The sequence below is a fragment of the Eublepharis macularius genome, chromosome 5 (assembly GCF_028583425.1).
Source record: "Eublepharis macularius isolate TG4126 chromosome 5, MPM_Emac_v1.0, whole genome shotgun sequence".
Lineage (NCBI taxonomy): Eukaryota > Metazoa > Chordata > Lepidosauria > Squamata > Eublepharidae > Eublepharis > Eublepharis macularius.
In genome coordinates this window covers 173,492,339-173,509,184 of record NC_072794.1, presented here as the reverse complement: position 1 = coordinate 173,509,184, position 16,846 = coordinate 173,492,339, and the positions used below count along the sequence as shown (strand labels likewise).

The window sequence follows — 16,846 nt, the reverse complement described above, 5'->3', positions numbered from 1 at the left end:
CTTTCAAGGTCATTTGCATATGCGGGCTGATTGGGGCTCACAACATTCCACACCTCAAACACTGCCCCCCTCAAGACAGTTGGAACACAGAGGTCATTTGCATATGCGGCCTGCTTGGTCCTCACCCCTCACATTCTAAACAGTCTTCAGTTGCTATTGGAAGTCATTGAATGTGTCATGAGGACGAATGCACCTCCCAGTCTTCTCCTAAAAGTTCACTAGGGCAAACCAAAAAATGTTAATACCCGTAAGTATTATAACTTGATTTAATGTAGTTAAATACCGTAGCGAAGCATGGGTATCAAGCTTGTGTGTGTGTGTATTGTACCCCCCATTTTCTGTTTAAAAACAGAGGGGGGAAAAGCTCTTTCCCCCCATGGTTACAACATTCTTGGAAACTTTGCACCCATTTCTTCCTTGAAATGGATTTCAAAGAAAGCTGGGTTACCTGTGATTAGACAGCAGCTGGGCAAGTTATTTTAAAATGGCGTTTAGGTGCCTGCACAATTGCTTTCATTGTTTTCGTCCTTGAGTTGCTTATTTTGTTTGCATCTTGCGGGACAAAGCGTTTACGTGCGACTGAGTCTTTGGAGAAGTTGGTGTGCATTTTCATACCATATCCCCAGGCTGAGAGTAACTAACTTGGGTGTTACACCCAGCCTGGGTTGTGCATTCCACCTCTTACATTTACATGACCCTTACTCCCTGCACCCTCTCCCCCTTTCGCTCACCTCCTATATATATCCGTCCAGTTTCTTCATACCCTCCATGCATCCGATGAAGAGAGCTGTAGCTCTCGAAAGATTATGCTACGAATAAGTTGGTTAGTCTTAAAGGTGCTACTGGACTCTTTATTATTTTGCTGCTACAGACCAACACGGCTAACTCCTCTGGATCTATAACTTGGGTGCGGTTTTCTACTGAGTATAATGTGTGGGTCCCAGGCAAAATTTTTGGGGTGTATAGAAATGATATGGATTGCTCCCTCAGGCTCCTAGGTTGCTGAGTTCTTTGGAAAGACACCCAGCATCTTTCTTGATAGGCCAGCCAGACGAGTTCCTTTCCAGTTCTGATCGTCCTGGATAGTTCCCTCCTCTAAGCATTTCATTTGTTCTCTGCTTATTCAAATAGCAGCGTTGCCTTCTTGCCAGGCCTGGCTGAGGCAGCGCTGGGCATGCTGTCCCTTAATTCGGCACCAAATGTTGGTTGGACAGGGAGGAAGGCTGTGCCTGTGGCGGAGAATACAACTGCTCTGGATGCAGCACCTGGTGGTTTGCAAACAGCCCAGGAACGCATAAGCGTTGAGATGGCAGGGCCGAGCAGCTGCAGATGGCCTGTGCCGCTGATTAAATATTGCCGCTGTTTTGCCCAGAAAGGTTGTGCCCATACCCTGCCTGTCTGGTTTCTGATTACAGCAGGTAATTAAGGGGTCATCGCCAAGTCCGGTGATTTCCAGGGCTCCTCTTCAGAGCGAAAGCTGTCGCCCTGATTGCCGAGCGCTGATTTGTGCTGCCGCAGTCCGTTGATTCCCAATTGCCTCTTGGGCTTTTAAGAGTGGAATATCTGTGTGGTGCTTGAAGGTAGTTAAGATGGGCAAAGAGACCAAGGCTTTATCTGCTGGCGCTGGTGCGGAGGGAGGGAAATTGCTGGCGTTGGCAACGTGTTTTAAATCGGCATGGTAGCGAGCACACCTGATGCCAGAGATGTTCGCTTTGCTAGTGGCCTTCTTGCAGATCCACTGCTGGAGACCTTTTGTGCCACTTTCAGTGGGATTGCTGTCAACTGCGAGGAAGGGGTGATTTCTAGGAGAGCCCTGGCACACAGTAGCCCTTTTAGGAGAGAGTGACCAGGTGGGCTAGTGGCCGAGTGCTTCTTCCCACTCTGTGGAATGCCCGTGTTTCCATGGGGATGTTCTCCTACTCTTTTACGTGGATTTTCAGGAGCAGCCGCAGCAGGAAATCAGGGATGGAGAGTCGTGCACTGCCCACTGGGGTGTCACAGAGATGCGTACCTCTCCCTGTTGCATGCTTGCACTCTTCGTCACGCAAGAAGTTCAGAAGAGCCCCGATGAATTGGACCAAGGGTCTGTCTAGTCCAGGCCTTGACCAATTTTCTTTGGCTTTAGGAGCCAGACCAGTTTTCCAGTCTTCAGAATTCCACATGTTAATTCCCATATTTTCTCATGGTTGCTACTACAAAACCTAATCCCAACTCTTTCAGTTTCCTATAATTTTAATAAAGCTGTGGCAGATTTGTTGTATATAAATTAATATAGGGATATTGCCAGCACAACAGACTTATTTCTGGTTATTCCATTATTGCTTTAAAAACTCCATTTAATGGAATATTGGCACCACTACAGAAAGCATCTAATGAAGAAATTAATTCATCCAGTGCTGCTGGATGGTGTAAAGTTAACACATAAATACGCAATAACAAGGGCTTCATGCACACACATTTTTGTTCCATACAACAAAACATATCTCATTGAGAGACACTACAATAAAAACATTGTGAAAGATCCTAGGCACCACAGTGAAGTTTCTAGGTACCGTAGAAAACCGGTGGCCCACCAGTTGCCCTTGGGGGCACATCTGGATCGAAGGAAGGAGTGATAGAAACCCCTTTTTGCCCTGCATGTGTCTGCTGCCCGCTGTTTCCAGGAAGCAAAATCACTTCCCTCCTCCATTTTCTCGGGCAGCACATCAGCATTTATGCTATGCTATGCTATGCTATAGTCCAGTAGCACCTATAAGACTAACAAAATTTGTGGTAGAGTATGAGCTTTTGTGAGTCACAGCTCACCTCTTCAGGTGTGAGTCACGAAAGCTCCTACCCTGTCACAAATTTTGTTAGTCTTACAGGTGCTACTGGGCTCTTGCTCTTTTCTACTGCTACAGACAGACTAACATGGCTACCCACCGTGAGCTATGCTATGCTATGCTAGTTACAGTCCGCCTTTCTCACTGGGGCTCGAGGTGGATCTACACAATGGAGGTCAGCGCAGTCAACGGCTGGGGCATTCAGTAAACAGTGCAATAGGGTAAGGAAGGCAGAAATTTGGAAGCAAGCAGCAATCAAACACAGAGCTGAAAAAAATGCTGAAACAAAGCATGAGCTCATTGACACGACATGTTACATGACATGGAACTATCCAGTCGGAGCGTGCTTACTTTCTGATTGTTTTAGTTGAAGCTATGAAACTTCCGGAGTTTTCACTAGCTGCCTGCTAGGGTTTGCTAGGTCCCAAAGTGGCCAAATATTTTAAACAGATTCTCTTCTTTTAAAAGTGAGGAGATTTAGCATTTCCTTAATCCGATTGGTTTGGTAAAAATTAGATGATGTGGAGTGTGTGTATGTGTGTTAAAATAGTAAAGAGTCCAGTAGTTCCTTTAAGACTAACCAGCTTTATTGTAGCATAAGCTTTCGAGAGCCACAGCTCTCTTCGTCAGATGCAACTTTATTGTAGCATAAGCTTTCGAGAGCCACAGCTCTCTTCGTCAGATGCAACTTTATTGTAGCATAAGCTTTTGAGAACCACAGCTCTCTTCGTCAGATGCATCTGACGATGCATCTGACGAAGAGAGCTGTGGTTCTCGAAAGCTTATGCTACAATAAAGTTGGCTAGTCTTAAAGGTGCTACTGGACTCTTTACTGTTATGTGTGTTAAACAATCCTGAAAAATGCATGCAGGAAACCATCTTCTGCCTCTCCCACAAATGGAAAGCCCATAAAAGGGTCCTCTCCAGATGTCCTGGGGTCACGATGGCTGGTTTTTGCAGCCCATACGTGTCACAACTGATGGGAGACTCATGTGGGGTGCAACATAGGATTGCTCAGGGTTGGAGCCCACAGAAAGGGGAGGCATGTGCCTTTGGGAGCAGGACCTGATTTTGTGAATTTAGCGTTTCTCTTCTGCTGCGTGTCTTCCCCCAAGGGAAGGATAGGTTAGTCCCATTGGGGTGTCCAGAGCCCTTAAGAATCACGGAGTCACGTTATTTCCCTTTCCGTGCTCAGTTTTTGGCTCGTGGGAATCAATCGTGCCTCGGCATTTCCCCTCTGCAGGGCAGCTCAATTTCCTTTCCCTTTATTGTCCTGAGTGTTGAGCTGCTGTCCTGCCTGCCGTGGCTCATTCCTTTCGAGACGCCCCGGAGAAAAGCAGGATTGAAAGCAGGCTGGCTTAACACAGGTGTTACAGGAAAGATTAAGAGGCGGTTGCAAAGATATCGCTGGAGATTTGGGGCTTGCCTCCTGAAGTCTTTCTAAATTGACAGCTAATGGGTAGCTCTCCTTGATGGCTCTTTCCTGCTAGATTCAGCCGTTGTAGATCCACGCACAAAGGGAGCCCTTTCACTTGCGAAGATTCATTTCAAATTTCTTTTAACAAATGGTTTCCGAGCTCCATAGTAACAAGGTTACTTTGCCTCTGCACCACGCGCAGCCGACAGTTTTCTATTATTAAACAGAATACGTTAATTCACGGCCACCCTCCCCCTTCCCAGTTCCAATTTCCCTGAATGGCTGATGACGGGTGGCAGCTAACTCGGCTCAGCACGAGTACCTTTCTCCGGCATTTTCTGTCTTTCCTTTGTGCTGGAAGGAATGTTTCCAGGGCAGGCGGGTTGCTTGGATGGGTGGCCGGGGCTGTGCCCAAGTGTGGCCAAGAATGGCATCTCTGGCCATCAGGCAGAGGGGGGGTGGCCCTTGCTTCCTTCTTGCTTTTAAGTCTGATCTGTGCAGGTCAGTGGGCTGATAAGGAAAGCCTCTGGTGGTTGATGGAGGATTTATTCGGCCCCCTTCATGCCAGAGGGCCTGTGCTCCCCCTTATGATCGTCAAGGAAGCCTGCCTCAGCTGGAATAAACTGGAGTCTAGTGGCACCTTAAACACTAGCATACAAGCACACAAAACTATTTAGCTAGTCTTAGAGATGCCGCTGGGTTCCCTGTTATTTTTGCCGCAATGGACTAACACAGGTGCTTGCTTCATGGTCTTGTGAGAGGAGAGGCTGGTGGAGGGGGGACGCACACACGATGGGACAGCTTTTCAGCTGCCATTCCCAAATTGTGCTCCTCCCTCCCTTAAGAGGGAAGAGATCTGAAGGTTTTTTTTTTAAAGTTCTGAGACAATCAAAAGCTTCCATGCACTTTTGTGTCATTGCAGCTGGGGTTGGTAAAATTTAGTTTGGCTTTGTATGGTTTGGGGTTTTGCATTTTGATTTTGGACCACCATGGCTGCAAACAACTTTTGTGCTGGAAGGGTGTTGAATTTAGTGGGAGATGGTACCATCTCTCTCTCTCTCTCTCTCACTTTTAAAAACAGGCCCTCAGTTAGCTAGATATGTGGAGTCAATATATAAATCAATATTTAAGATCAATTTGTTATTACCATTACATACAGATCCTCCAAGTAAATGATAAATAAATTCGCAAGACTGCGGGAAGCCCCTAGAGTGCCATCGGTGGGGATAGAGGTGTGTGTGTGTGTACTTTCCTGCCCTGTTGTCATGGCACCTCAATGCCATGGGGGGGGGGGGATGCCCGTGCTGCCCCTCTGTCCCCTGGCCAAGGAGCAAAGAGCACATTGAGAAAGATGGAAAGAAGCGGCATGCTGTTTGGTCATGTTTTCTTTTCCTTGGGGAATAAGTTGCTGTGTTTTCAAGGAGGTAGACAAAAAGTCAGGGGTTGGTTTTGTCTGTGAGACAGATCCAGAGGAGTTAGCCGTGCTAGTCTGTAGTAGCAAAATAGTAAAGAGTCCAGTAGCACCTTTAAGACTAACCAAATTTATTGTAGCATAAGCTTTCGAGAACCACAGCTCTCTTCGTCAGATGCATCGTCAGCTTTCAAGAACCGCAGCTCTCTTCATCAAATGCAACTTTATTGTAGCATAAGCTTTTGAGAACCACAGCTGTCTTCGTCAGATGAAATACTTTGTAAGCTAAACTATTATTCGAAGTGTGTAATACATAAAAATGTACGTTAGATAATATTTTCTGTATGTGGTGTAGGCAATTGAAAAGGTATGTTGAATGTTTAAATGTGACTAGTTGTGTCCACTATTAATATGCTATAGTGTATGTGATAATTATGTAATCTGCCTTGAGTCTCAGTGAAAAAGGCAGACTTTAAATGGCATAAATAAATTACATTATTAAAAAGTTCAGGGATTTCATTGTTAAAAGTTTTAATTTGCTATCCAGGTATACCCTCCCTAACTGCAATGGTATGAAATGGTTTCTGCCCAAATAATACATTTTTGTTTACTACAAAATTTATTTTCTAGTTTCAACTTTTATCTTTTTCTATCTCTTGCACAGTAAAAGCTAAGCTACTTGTACTAAGATGCAGAGGAGTTAGCCGTGTTAGTCTGTGGTAGCAAAATCAAAAAGAGTCCAGTAGCACCTTTAAGACTAACCAATTTTATTGTAGCATAAGCTTTCGAGAATCACAGTTCTCTTCGTCAGATGCATAGTACAGAAACTGGTCAAATATAGAAGGGGAGGGGGGGAGGAGAGAGAAGATGCAGTTAGGGGGGGAGGGGGAGGGTGCAACCCAAACATTTCTTTGCTAGTAAATGTAAACATCTCCTTTTGGAATTGGATGGTCTAGCTGTTTTACTGCTACAAACTAACACGGCAAACTCCTTTGAAGCCTCACACAAGCCAACTGATCCCCCCACCAAAAGGAGATGTTGGTCAGATGCATCGTCAGCTTTCGAGAACCACAGCTCTCTTCATCAAGTGCATCTGACGATGCATCTGACGAAGAGAGCTGTGGTTCTCGAAAGCTTATGCTACAGTAAAGTGGGTTAGTCTTAAAGGTGCTACTGGACTCCCTACTATTTTGCTACTACAGACTAGCACAGCTAACTCCTCTGGATCAAAGGAATATCAGAGTCTCATTGCAGGGATACGAGTCCTCTGTTCCTGGGCTGTGCTGCTGGAGTCCGGCCGAGGGTGCCTTTGCAGGCAGGGGTTTCCAGGAAGCCCACACGCAGGGCGCAAGGGCAGTTCACCTCCCCACCGCTGCCAACAGGCACGAAGAGGTCTCTTGTCTCTGAACATGGAGGCATCGTGGGGTGGGGGGGTCTGCTGCTGTTCAGTTTGGGATGGTGGACTTTTTTTGTGCTTCATTTAGGATTGCAAAGTTCTTGAAAAGCCCGCCTCCCCTCCCCAGTCCTAACTTTCTAGTTTTTATCAGGGAATTCAGTGATGCTTGGGTGAAAATTTGTAGCCAGCATTCATAATTACACTCCAGGCACTTTTCTAATTTATCATAATGACTCTGTTATTGCATATTAGAGAAGATTCGCCCCCCCCCTCCCCACTTGAGGTCGAAGCAGATCGTAACTGCCGATAATGACATCGATTGGGGGCCCGGAGGAAATGGAGCTGGCTTTGGAGTGGGGTTTTAATTTCGAAATGGTTCTGGTGCAGCAACCTCTTCTACGCTACATTACTTTGCGTCCAACTCGATGGTGGGCTCCCCTAGCCCTTCATTACGGCTGCAGTCTCATTGCTTTTTAATTAAAAAAAAATGGAGGAAGAAAAATTAGAACCGGCAGCCTGAATTGTTTGCTGCCTCAGTAGACGGTCAGATTGTAACTTTTAACTTGCGGCTTCGATATGGGCATGCTCAAGTTTCCTTCTTAGCGAAGTTGGGCTCGGGAAGACGTCCTGCCGCCCTGGAAAGTCTATTTCCTTGAGTGAATTTTAATGGGGAGAGGAACACAGCAAACAGACGTTGCCAAACTCCCATTTGCAGAGGCACCCTGAGGTTGGTGGATTGGGGGGGGGGGGTGGCGGGGGGGAGGAAGAGATTTGCAGTCGTGAGAATGAATTCCCTTCCCTCTCCAATCTCCCTTGCGAATGCACCCCCTCCCCACGCAACAGGGCTTACTTCTAGTCTCAGAACGTGGCTGGGGGCAGAGGCAGCTTTCAGGGAGGAATTGGTGAGAGTGGGAAGAGTAAGGTACCCTTTCTCACTTGCAGAGCCCCCCCCCCCGTCCCCATGCATTAATGTTACAAGCAAGACAAATCCAGTGCTGTGTTTTATTTTGTAATGTGTAACTTCACCATTTCTGTTCCCTTCTTTGGAAGTGTTTGGCCATTTCTTAGATCTGTTGGCTCTCTTGTAGGCCAAGGACACGGCCCGCCATGAAGGCAGTGTGGCTGCAGCCCCCGCCTGCTTCCAGACGCCTTTGATTCCAAGGCCTGGACGCACATTTTAGCTCTTCCCCCCTGAGGCTGCTTTGGTTTACTCTTTTCTGTGCTGGTCTCTGTGGTTGAGAGGCCAGAGTTGAAGACTCTGCCCAGCTCTGTACAGGACCTCAGAGAGTTGGCATGGGGTTCCCTGGCAGCCACTGGCAATGCTGTGCCAACGATTTCCCAGCCCAGCAGTGGCACAGGTTGGCCCCAAAGCAGGGTTCTCCTGAGCCCAGGGTGCAAGCATTCTCTCTCCATCCTGGTGACGTGTGCAGTGCCCAACAGTGGAGTTGTTTCCGCAGTGCTGGGGAATGTCTTTATCTCCGTCCTAGAGGAGGCTTCTTGGACTGCTTGGAGGCCCGCTATGGTGTGTTTGTGTAGTGTTTTGTGGATAAAACCAATTGCAGGCATCCCAGCTTGGTTGCCACATTGCTTGTCTCGCTCGAACAGGCTGTTTGTTCCCGTAGCCCTGTTTGGTTGCTTCGGCTGGGATGTCGAGTGACTGTTACGGACTGGGGATGCTGCATCAGATCTGGCCTGCCACCTCTGTGCCTCACCCTCGTCTACAGTCGGTGGTCGATGTGGTGGCTGCTACCCGTGGCCCCTTTGCTGCCGTGGGCTCCTGTCAGGCCCTTCTGGCCACCCCCGTTGCTTAATCTGAAAACAAAGCTGCTGGGGGAGGCTGGCTGCCCGGGGATTTGAGGTTTCTTTCGCGCATTCGAGTTCTATCCTTCTGCCTCCTGTTGAGCCACTCAAGGCAGCTGGCAGCTCATAAACCAAAAATTATGATCATTTAAAATATCATAAAGTAGCTAAAAACAGCACAGAGGCATCACAAAAGAGCAACGCCAGTCAAAACTAATTCAAAAGCCTTCCAGAATTTTTTAAAAAAAACCCTTAATGGGAGTTAGAAGGCAGGGGCAGATGGCGCCGTCTCTCCTCTCCGGGGAGGGAATTCCAGCAGCCAGGGGGTGGGTGAGTGGCGGCCGAGAAGGCCCCCTTGCCAAATCCTGGACTCTAGCAGATCTCGTCCGGGGTGTTTGGGCAGGTTGGTGTGGGTGGAGATGGTCCTTCGGGTGCTTTGGGCCTGGCATACCTCACAGGGCTCTTCTGAACATCAGATGGGCAAGGGGGGACCACATGTACTGCCCCAAGTCCCTAGGAAGAAGGCGGCCTAAAAGTACAATGTCAACCAACACAGCATCCAGGAGCATCGCCCTGTCCAGAGCAGGCGCCTGCATGCCCCTCTGCTGGGTTCACTCCTAACTTGCGTTGCCAACATGTGTTGCCTGCATGCCGAGGGTGCTGCTCTCTCTTCTCTGGACCTCTGGCCTCGCTGAGGCTGTGCCAGTAATGGGTTGGGTGGGGCGCAGTAAAGCAGAGCCCAGCCTAGACAAGACAGAGTTCTGTTCTCAGGCAGGAAAAATGATCAGATCCTGGTGCGCAGTGTTACATCCCCCCACCTCACCCCCCGGAAAGAAGTTCTGATCTGCCTCCCGGTGGCAAGTAAGATCTTGCCTGGCCGATGTTGACTTGAGGGATGCCCACCCCTCCGTGGCTTGGCTTAGGCGCTGGTGGCCTTTCAGGCGAGCCTGATCCTGCTACGGAGGGTTATCCGTCCTTTGGCAATATCAGAATTGGGCTAACGGAGGGCACAGAGGTGGTTTGGAAACCAGATGACGCAGAATATGCAGTCGTAGGCATGATCCTATTTTGCTTGTGCTTCCACGTTTAAACCAGCGGCCAGGTTTGTTTCTGGGCACAATTCAAAATGCTGGTTCTTTTAAAAGGCTTAAATTGCTTTGCACTGGGGCTCCCTGCCAATGTGTTTAGCTGTTCTCTTGAAGCCCTGCTTTGGAAGCTCCTACCTTGGGAGGATGTGCCCCAAGTCCGGTCCCATTCTCTGATGGCAGCAGGCACTGCCCTCTCGAAGTGCTCGTCTTTCTTCTTAAGTGCCAGTCTGAAAATGTCCTCCTCTGCCTGGACTTAGGACAGTATTTGATCCGTGTTAAGTCCAGGGCTTGACTGATGCTGTTTGCTCTCTGTGGCATTTGTTTTTAAAGTTCTAGTTTTCTTCTAAGAAGTTGCTTTTTAAACTTCCCTTCTGAGCTGCCAGAGTTTGGAAGAGTGAGGCACGAAGCTTCTCCTGTGGTGCCGTTGGTGGGAGTTTCCCAGCAAGAGTGGCAGAGCTCTGGCACCCTGAGGCCACTGCTGCTCTCACTCCCCCCCCCCCCCAGACCCTGTCTGTTTGCAAAGGTCACGCCATGCCAGGAGTTCTCTTTGGCCTCCCAGAGGCAGGGGAGACAGGTTTTCCTGGCTCATCCGCATGATTTCTGTCCACAGCCCAATAGAGGAACAAAAAGACCCCGCGAAGATGAAGAGGATGATCTTAAAGTGCGGCACAAGCAAGGCAGCGTGCGGGAGCGTGGCCGGCACCGGGAAGAGGAGGCTCCTGCCATGGAGGAGGCGGAGGATGAGAAAAAGAAGCTCCTTCAAATAATTGACAAGGGAGAGGAGGAAGAGGAGGAGGTATGCAGCTGCTCAGGGGGCTGAAAAGAGGGGCTTTTTCTTAAGGGTGCTGCCTCCAACAAAGGGAAGGCAGTCCTCAGATATTTAAATGCCTCGCAGGGGTGTTTTGTTCTGCTGGCAGGCAGGGTTTTAAGGGCATCAGCCTGTGGAGGCAGCAGAAGGAGGATTTCGAGTGGCTGCCTTTTGCCCTTACTCTATCTGTAGTGCAGATACTCAGAGGCCATTGGAGGGGGGAATCTCATTAACAGCTGAGGAGCTGAGAAATAATTGTCCAGGTCCTTGTCTCTGATCTCGTTTTCACTCCTGGGGCTCCAAATGTTAAAAACATCTCTTGTTCCAGTTTTCGAGGCTACAATAAACCCTCTCATTTGGGGGGGGGGGGCAGGGGCTCCCTTCCTCCTCACACACCCACACAGGCAGCCTGGGAGCCACTTCCTCGTGGGACCAGCCCCTGCTGCTTGGGGGAATACCTGTGAGGGGTCCCAGAGGTTGGCACTGGAGCATTGTCATGCGTGGCACAAAAAGCCCTTTGAAGCCCCACCTGATCCCATGGCCTGTCTTGTGTTTTCACTCCTCTTTGCCGCCCCCATCAGGCTGCTCTTTGGGCAACATTCTTAGGGCTTCTCTTTCCTTTGCTGCATGAAGGCAGCCAATCAGGGATCGTTTGGTGGTGCCGTGACACTGTATAGCCAGTCAGGATTGGCTGCCCAGTGACACTGCTGGGGACGGATGAAGCACATGAATGCCCCCGCGGAGAGTGATGAGGCAGCCAGGCCTGCGTCCCTTGCGGCTCTTGGGGCTGTACTGCCCGGTAATGTAGCTTAGCTCTGGTTGCATTATAGCCCCTCAAGCCAGAGCATCCATTGCACTGAAAGTGATGCAGCGCAGCTGGGGGTCGTGCAGGTGTGGATGGTGGCCCTCCCTGTTGCATTTCTGCATGTATCCATCCAGAGTCTGTTAAAACAAATCAGTTGTGTATGGCTGGATTGGGCATGGGAGGGCCGATCCGGTTGCCTTGTCAGGGCAGCTGCCTTCTGTCCTGTGTTCCACACTTACCCCTTTCTGGACGTTTTCACACCTTTGGGCAAAGGAGTGATAGAAATTGCCGAAAAGGAGGCTCTTCTAGAAGGGGGTGGGCTGATTTCTTAAAGCATCCCCTCCCCCTTTTCAGGTCATCGCGATTAACACCTCATTTTCCATCCTGCTGCAGTGTGCATGTGTGTTCCTCTTTCTTTGATGCACAAAATAGTGCCCGGGCTCTAGATTTGTATTTGTGGAGATGGGATTTAAGATTCTTAATAAGTAATATGCAGGTATCTATCTTTTCTGTCAGGGTTCACCATTGCGTGGGCTTTCTCTTCTTCCCTCTGTCAGCCCCAAAGGAGAAGCGTTCCTTAGGGGTGGGGAGTTTTGTCCTCTCTTTTACTGTAGCAGTTAAGAAGCTGAAACTCCCAAAATGGGCTGCTGTTTTTGCTGAAAGGGGTGGGGTGGGGGAGTAGAGACCCAATCGGGAGTCTATTTTTGCCTATCAAGCAGGAACTCCTGCTCAACTGGGATCTGATAATAATATCACCCTTTGTAAACCGTTCTGTTAAGTTGCCCTGAAGGGCGGTATATATATGGTTGTGGTTGTTGTTGTTGTTGTTGTTACATGCTGTGTGTTGGCGGGGAAATTACTGGCCAGCCCCGAAATCTTACTTTACATGTTTTTGGCCAGGAGGAACCCCTGGACGAAAGCTCAGTCAAGAAGATGATTCTCACATTTGAGAAGAGGTCTTACAAGAACCAAGAACTTCGGATCAAGTTCCCCGACAATCCTGAAAAGTAAGATTTGGCAGACCCGTATGCTGAAGTTGACCAAAAATATCAAGCATGCAGAGAGAGACTTCAGAGTATAATGTAGAGATGGGTTGGTATTCATTCTGAGCCATTTGCTTTGGGCAGAAGCAGGCGTGTGGTCCAGCCCTTTAATCGCATTGGGCTGTTAACACTTTGCAACCCCTGGGTTCTAGCAGATCCAGGGATTTCTCAAAGGGGGTTCAAGTTGCTCTGAGTTGGGCTAAAGAGAATCAAGAAACCAGGTAATGTGATTCTGGCCAGCGAGACAGGACCGCTTCTGATACAAAGCGCACAGTCCAGCAACCTGATCCTCAATGCAGATCTGTATACGACAAGACTTCACCCTGCTGCAGCCAGTATCAAAAAGGCAAGGCCATGAAAGGGGAGGTATCTCATTGCACATCTTTTATCTGCCAGGTATGAATCAGCAACGGTGTTTGAAAGTAGCAGGAGGGGGCTTTGATGGGACATGTGAAATAAAGCATTAGAGGAAAGCTTACAGTGCGGCAGGCACAGAAAATCCCGTGGCCGTGGAGAGAGCCTGGCTGGCAATTAGGGCACAGTGCGGGCGCTTTCTGAAGTGTTTGCAGCTCTGGGAGAAAATCCAGCAGTTGATCCGGTTGCCTGCCGCTCTTCTGCTGTTTGTCAAGAGGTTGCGAAGAAAGACTCCAGCGCAAGGGCATAGACCGGCTTCCTGGCATGGGTGGCATGACCTGGCACCTTTCCCCCGCCCCCTCGAGTTGAAGCACCATCTGTGCTTCCTCTTCCCCATGTCTCTTCCTGGCACAGGGTGGCAGTGGCCTCACGGCGGTGCATGTGTGCTGTGTGGCTTCAGGGTGCTTGTTCCTCTCTGGTCGCCGCTATGGAACTTTTGGCCTTTTAAATGGAAGGTGGGACAGAGCAGAAACTGAGCTTCTGCCGTGGTCCCTGGGGGTGGAGGGGGAGTCTTGTTGCCCAGGGTGACGAAAGCTTTTGCACGGCGGTCTTCTCCGCAGCAGGATGTTTGCCTTCTGCCCCCTGTGCTGGTTCAAATAATAGGATTATGTTTCTGCCCAAAAGAACGTAGGTTCCCTTTTTACATTTGCAAAATCTGCTCAGTTGTGAAAAAAAATATTTTTAGAAAAACTTGGTTCTTACTTAATTACCGAAACGATAGAGACAAACCTATATAAATACCACTACGAAACTGCGAGTTTCATAACTCATCATGAGTTCATGCTTGGCAGTATTGTCCATATTCTCATTCTAAAATCCCCCAGGTGAGCTGGCCAGGAGCTGCCTCTGGGAGGAGAGCTCTTTGGCTGGCAAAATGCCGCAGGCCGCCTGCTTTTGCTTCCAGCTCCTCACGCCTTTGCTGCCGTGTCTCTTCTGCCTCCTGTGTCTTTGCCCCCGTTCCTGTCTCCCTGCTTGTGGGTCTTGGGGAACTTAAGTTACAATTTAGTTTTTCCTTCCTATTCCTCAATCTTACTTTTATTTCCTTTGTTAATAATCGTACATAATGTTTGCAAGGCATTTTAGAGCGGTAGAAGCTTCTTGTTTTCCTTACAACAACTCTGTTAGGTAGGCCAGACGTATAATCTCTGTATTGCTGATAGGGGGATGAGAAAGAGTGGCTTGCCCAAGGCCAAGCTGCCTTGAGTCCAAGGAAATAAAGCAGAATAGAAATGTTTTAAATAAATAAAATAAAAATCTGAGTGGACGCACAGTTTCTGCCAGGGACGCTTGGGTTCCTAGCTCGGGCTCTCGGCCCCAGAGCTGTCTCCAGGTTTCCTCCACCTGCTGCAGTCTCTGCATACCTTCTTGACCTCTTCTTACCTGAACGGATGCTGATTCTTGCTGGCTTTGCCACCTACCAGGTGCTGCAGGCCTCTCTGTCCATCCGCATCAGTTTTTCTATCATCTTTACGATGCGCTCAGAACGGCCAAGTTAGCTGAACGGCTCTTCCGGCTGCAGCGGACAGCTCTGGAGAGCTCTTGCACGTGGTGTCCTGGGAACTTGGAGGGCCGTGCCATGCCAAGCTAGACAGGGGCAGCTTTGCCACTCTGCTGGAGGTGCCTTTGAGTGGCAGTTCCTTGAACAGCAAGAGCCGTTCCTTCTCCTGCTCTTCCGCCCGTACAAAGTCAATTCTGGGCTCTTAAGCCGATGGCTTTCTGTTTCTGTGCTCCCCCTTGCTGGTTTTCCTGGCAGGCTACAGCTTTACTGCCTAATGCTGGGGTCTGCCCTTGCACAGCTTCCCGGGCGCGGTGGAAATGTAAGTCTCTTTCAACCTGCTGGGCTACATCTCTGCCTCTGTGCTCAGCTGCGGCTCTTCCACCCAGCAGAGTGCAGAATTATAGCAGCTCCCCCCTCCCTCCAGAGTTTGCTCCAAGTGTGAAGGAAAGGGCAGTTAGTGAAAGACCTTTTCCAGAGTCGATACATTCCAGCGGGTGGGTAACAGCCAAAAACAGCCGAGAGAGAATTTAAAAGCAACCCATGGACATATCAGAACAAACGAACCCCTAGAGGAGCCTGTGTTAAAACAAATGAAGTAAAAGACTTCTCGTGCCATCAGATCCGTGTAGTAGCGTGTTGACGTGTGTCCTTATGGGCACAGAGATGAGATAAGCTGCAGGGCTGGAGGTACACTCACACACCCAATAATATGACTGTTAATGGTCCATGTGTATCTATCACTTCTTACCTGTGAACATGTCGAGTTGTCTCTCCTCACCCGTGTAACACCTTAGCTGGCTCTCGTGTGCCTGGAGTGAGGGGAAGGGCTCCCCACCTGGCCTCCTTGCTCTCTCCTCAGTGTGAGCTCAGGTGAGATGGGGAGATTGCTGAGGCACCCAGAGGAGGGCACGCTGGCCCTGGAGAAAGGGAGTAGGACCACCTTCATCCGCGCTGTGGCCACCTGGCTCTTTCCCCAGGAGGCTGTGGTTGCTCTCCTCTGTTGCCAGATCGCGCCTTGACCCCGGTAGCCACGCCTGTGCAGGGATGAGTGTGCAGAGACGGGACTGGAGACCGGGCTGGAGAAAAAAGGCCCTTTAATTCCATCCTTGGCTTGAGGCCTGCGGCTTGCAGATTACATGTCCTGCCTGCAGTCCCTGCAGCAGATGTTTGAAGGTGGGGGCTCCCTACCGACTACAGGCCCTCCGGGGCAATGGACTCGCTCCCTTACCTGAAATGTAGAGCAGGTGCCACATGGGGGATTTTGGAGCGAGAAATGTGGACAGTATTGCCAAGTATGAGCTCATGATGAGTTATGAAGAGCGAGCAAGTATTACAGCTCTAATGTCTGCAAGGTGAGAGAGAGTGAAGGATACATTTCCCCCCGGCTGCGCTGTGCTAATTAAACAGCTCTAATGGGGGAGAGAATCTGGGCCTCGACTGCGTTCTGGAATCAGGTGGGTTGTCAAGAAAAGGTTTCCTCTTAAAGGTAAGGCTGGGTCTAATTAAGGGAGGGGGACACAGGAGCTTCCTTCTTTCTTACACAACCACGATACGGATCAGGAAGGGGGGGTGCTGCCACCTCTGGCCTCTCCTGTTGGACAGGGGCTGCTGCGGCCGGTGGGTCTGGAGCAGCCCTTTGAGTCCCAGGTGCTGCCCTGCTTCTGCCTGCAGGTTCATGGAGTCGGAGCTGGACCTGAACGACATCATCCAGGAGATGCACGTGGTCGCCACCATGCCGGACCTGTACCACCTGCTGGTGGAGCTGAACGCCGTCCACTCCCTCCTCGGACTTCTGGGGCACGACAACACCGATATCCTTCCTGTGGCAGAGAGCCAGGCTCTCCGGCTTGGCTCGCCCTGCATGTCCCCTCTTACGCTCCCGTGAGCAGCGTGTCGTTTAGTAATGGCTCCCTCTTGGGTTCCAGTGCTCCTCTGTGTGAATAATTGACCCTGTTTAATGTGGATCCTTGAAGTGTGGCACCAAGCAGAGGTGCTGAGAGCAAGCGCAGCGCTGGCTTTTTAACCTCCCCTTTCAAAGTCGCTCGAGGGCCTCGACTGAATTGTCGGAAATTGGTGTTGTAAGAGTGTTTCAGAGCTAGTAAGGGGGAACCGAGACCCCGGGCTTACCCGTTACACTTCCTAAGCCCCTTGTTTCATAGAACCATAGGGTTGGTAGGGGCCTCTAGGGCCATCTAGTCCATCTCCCTGCAGAGTGTTTAGCCCTCTGCCTGTTGTGCCTCAAAGGGCGACGGCCCCCTGGCGTGCTGTCTCTGGCGCTGCCTTTAAAGTTGGGCTGTAGTCATGGAAGGCAGGTTCAAGAACAGCTGAGGGGCGGACAAGAGCA

The 16,846-nt window shown here is 49.7% G+C and overlaps 1 protein-coding gene across 1 annotated transcript in view; it reads left to right on the top strand.

The window, feature by feature from the left end:
• The window catches only part of CTNNBL1 (catenin beta like 1), a 113,896-nt gene that overhangs the window by 15,982 nt on the left and 81,068 nt on the right, over positions 1-16,846 (top strand). Inside the window, exons 2-4 of the mRNA XM_054981738.1 lie at positions 10,545-10,730; positions 12,448-12,554; positions 16,174-16,315. Of these exons, the coding sequence (XP_054837713.1) occupies positions 10,545-10,730; positions 12,448-12,554; positions 16,174-16,315 (435 nt within the window). The remainder of the gene's footprint in view (positions 1-10,544; positions 10,731-12,447; positions 12,555-16,173; positions 16,316-16,846) is intronic.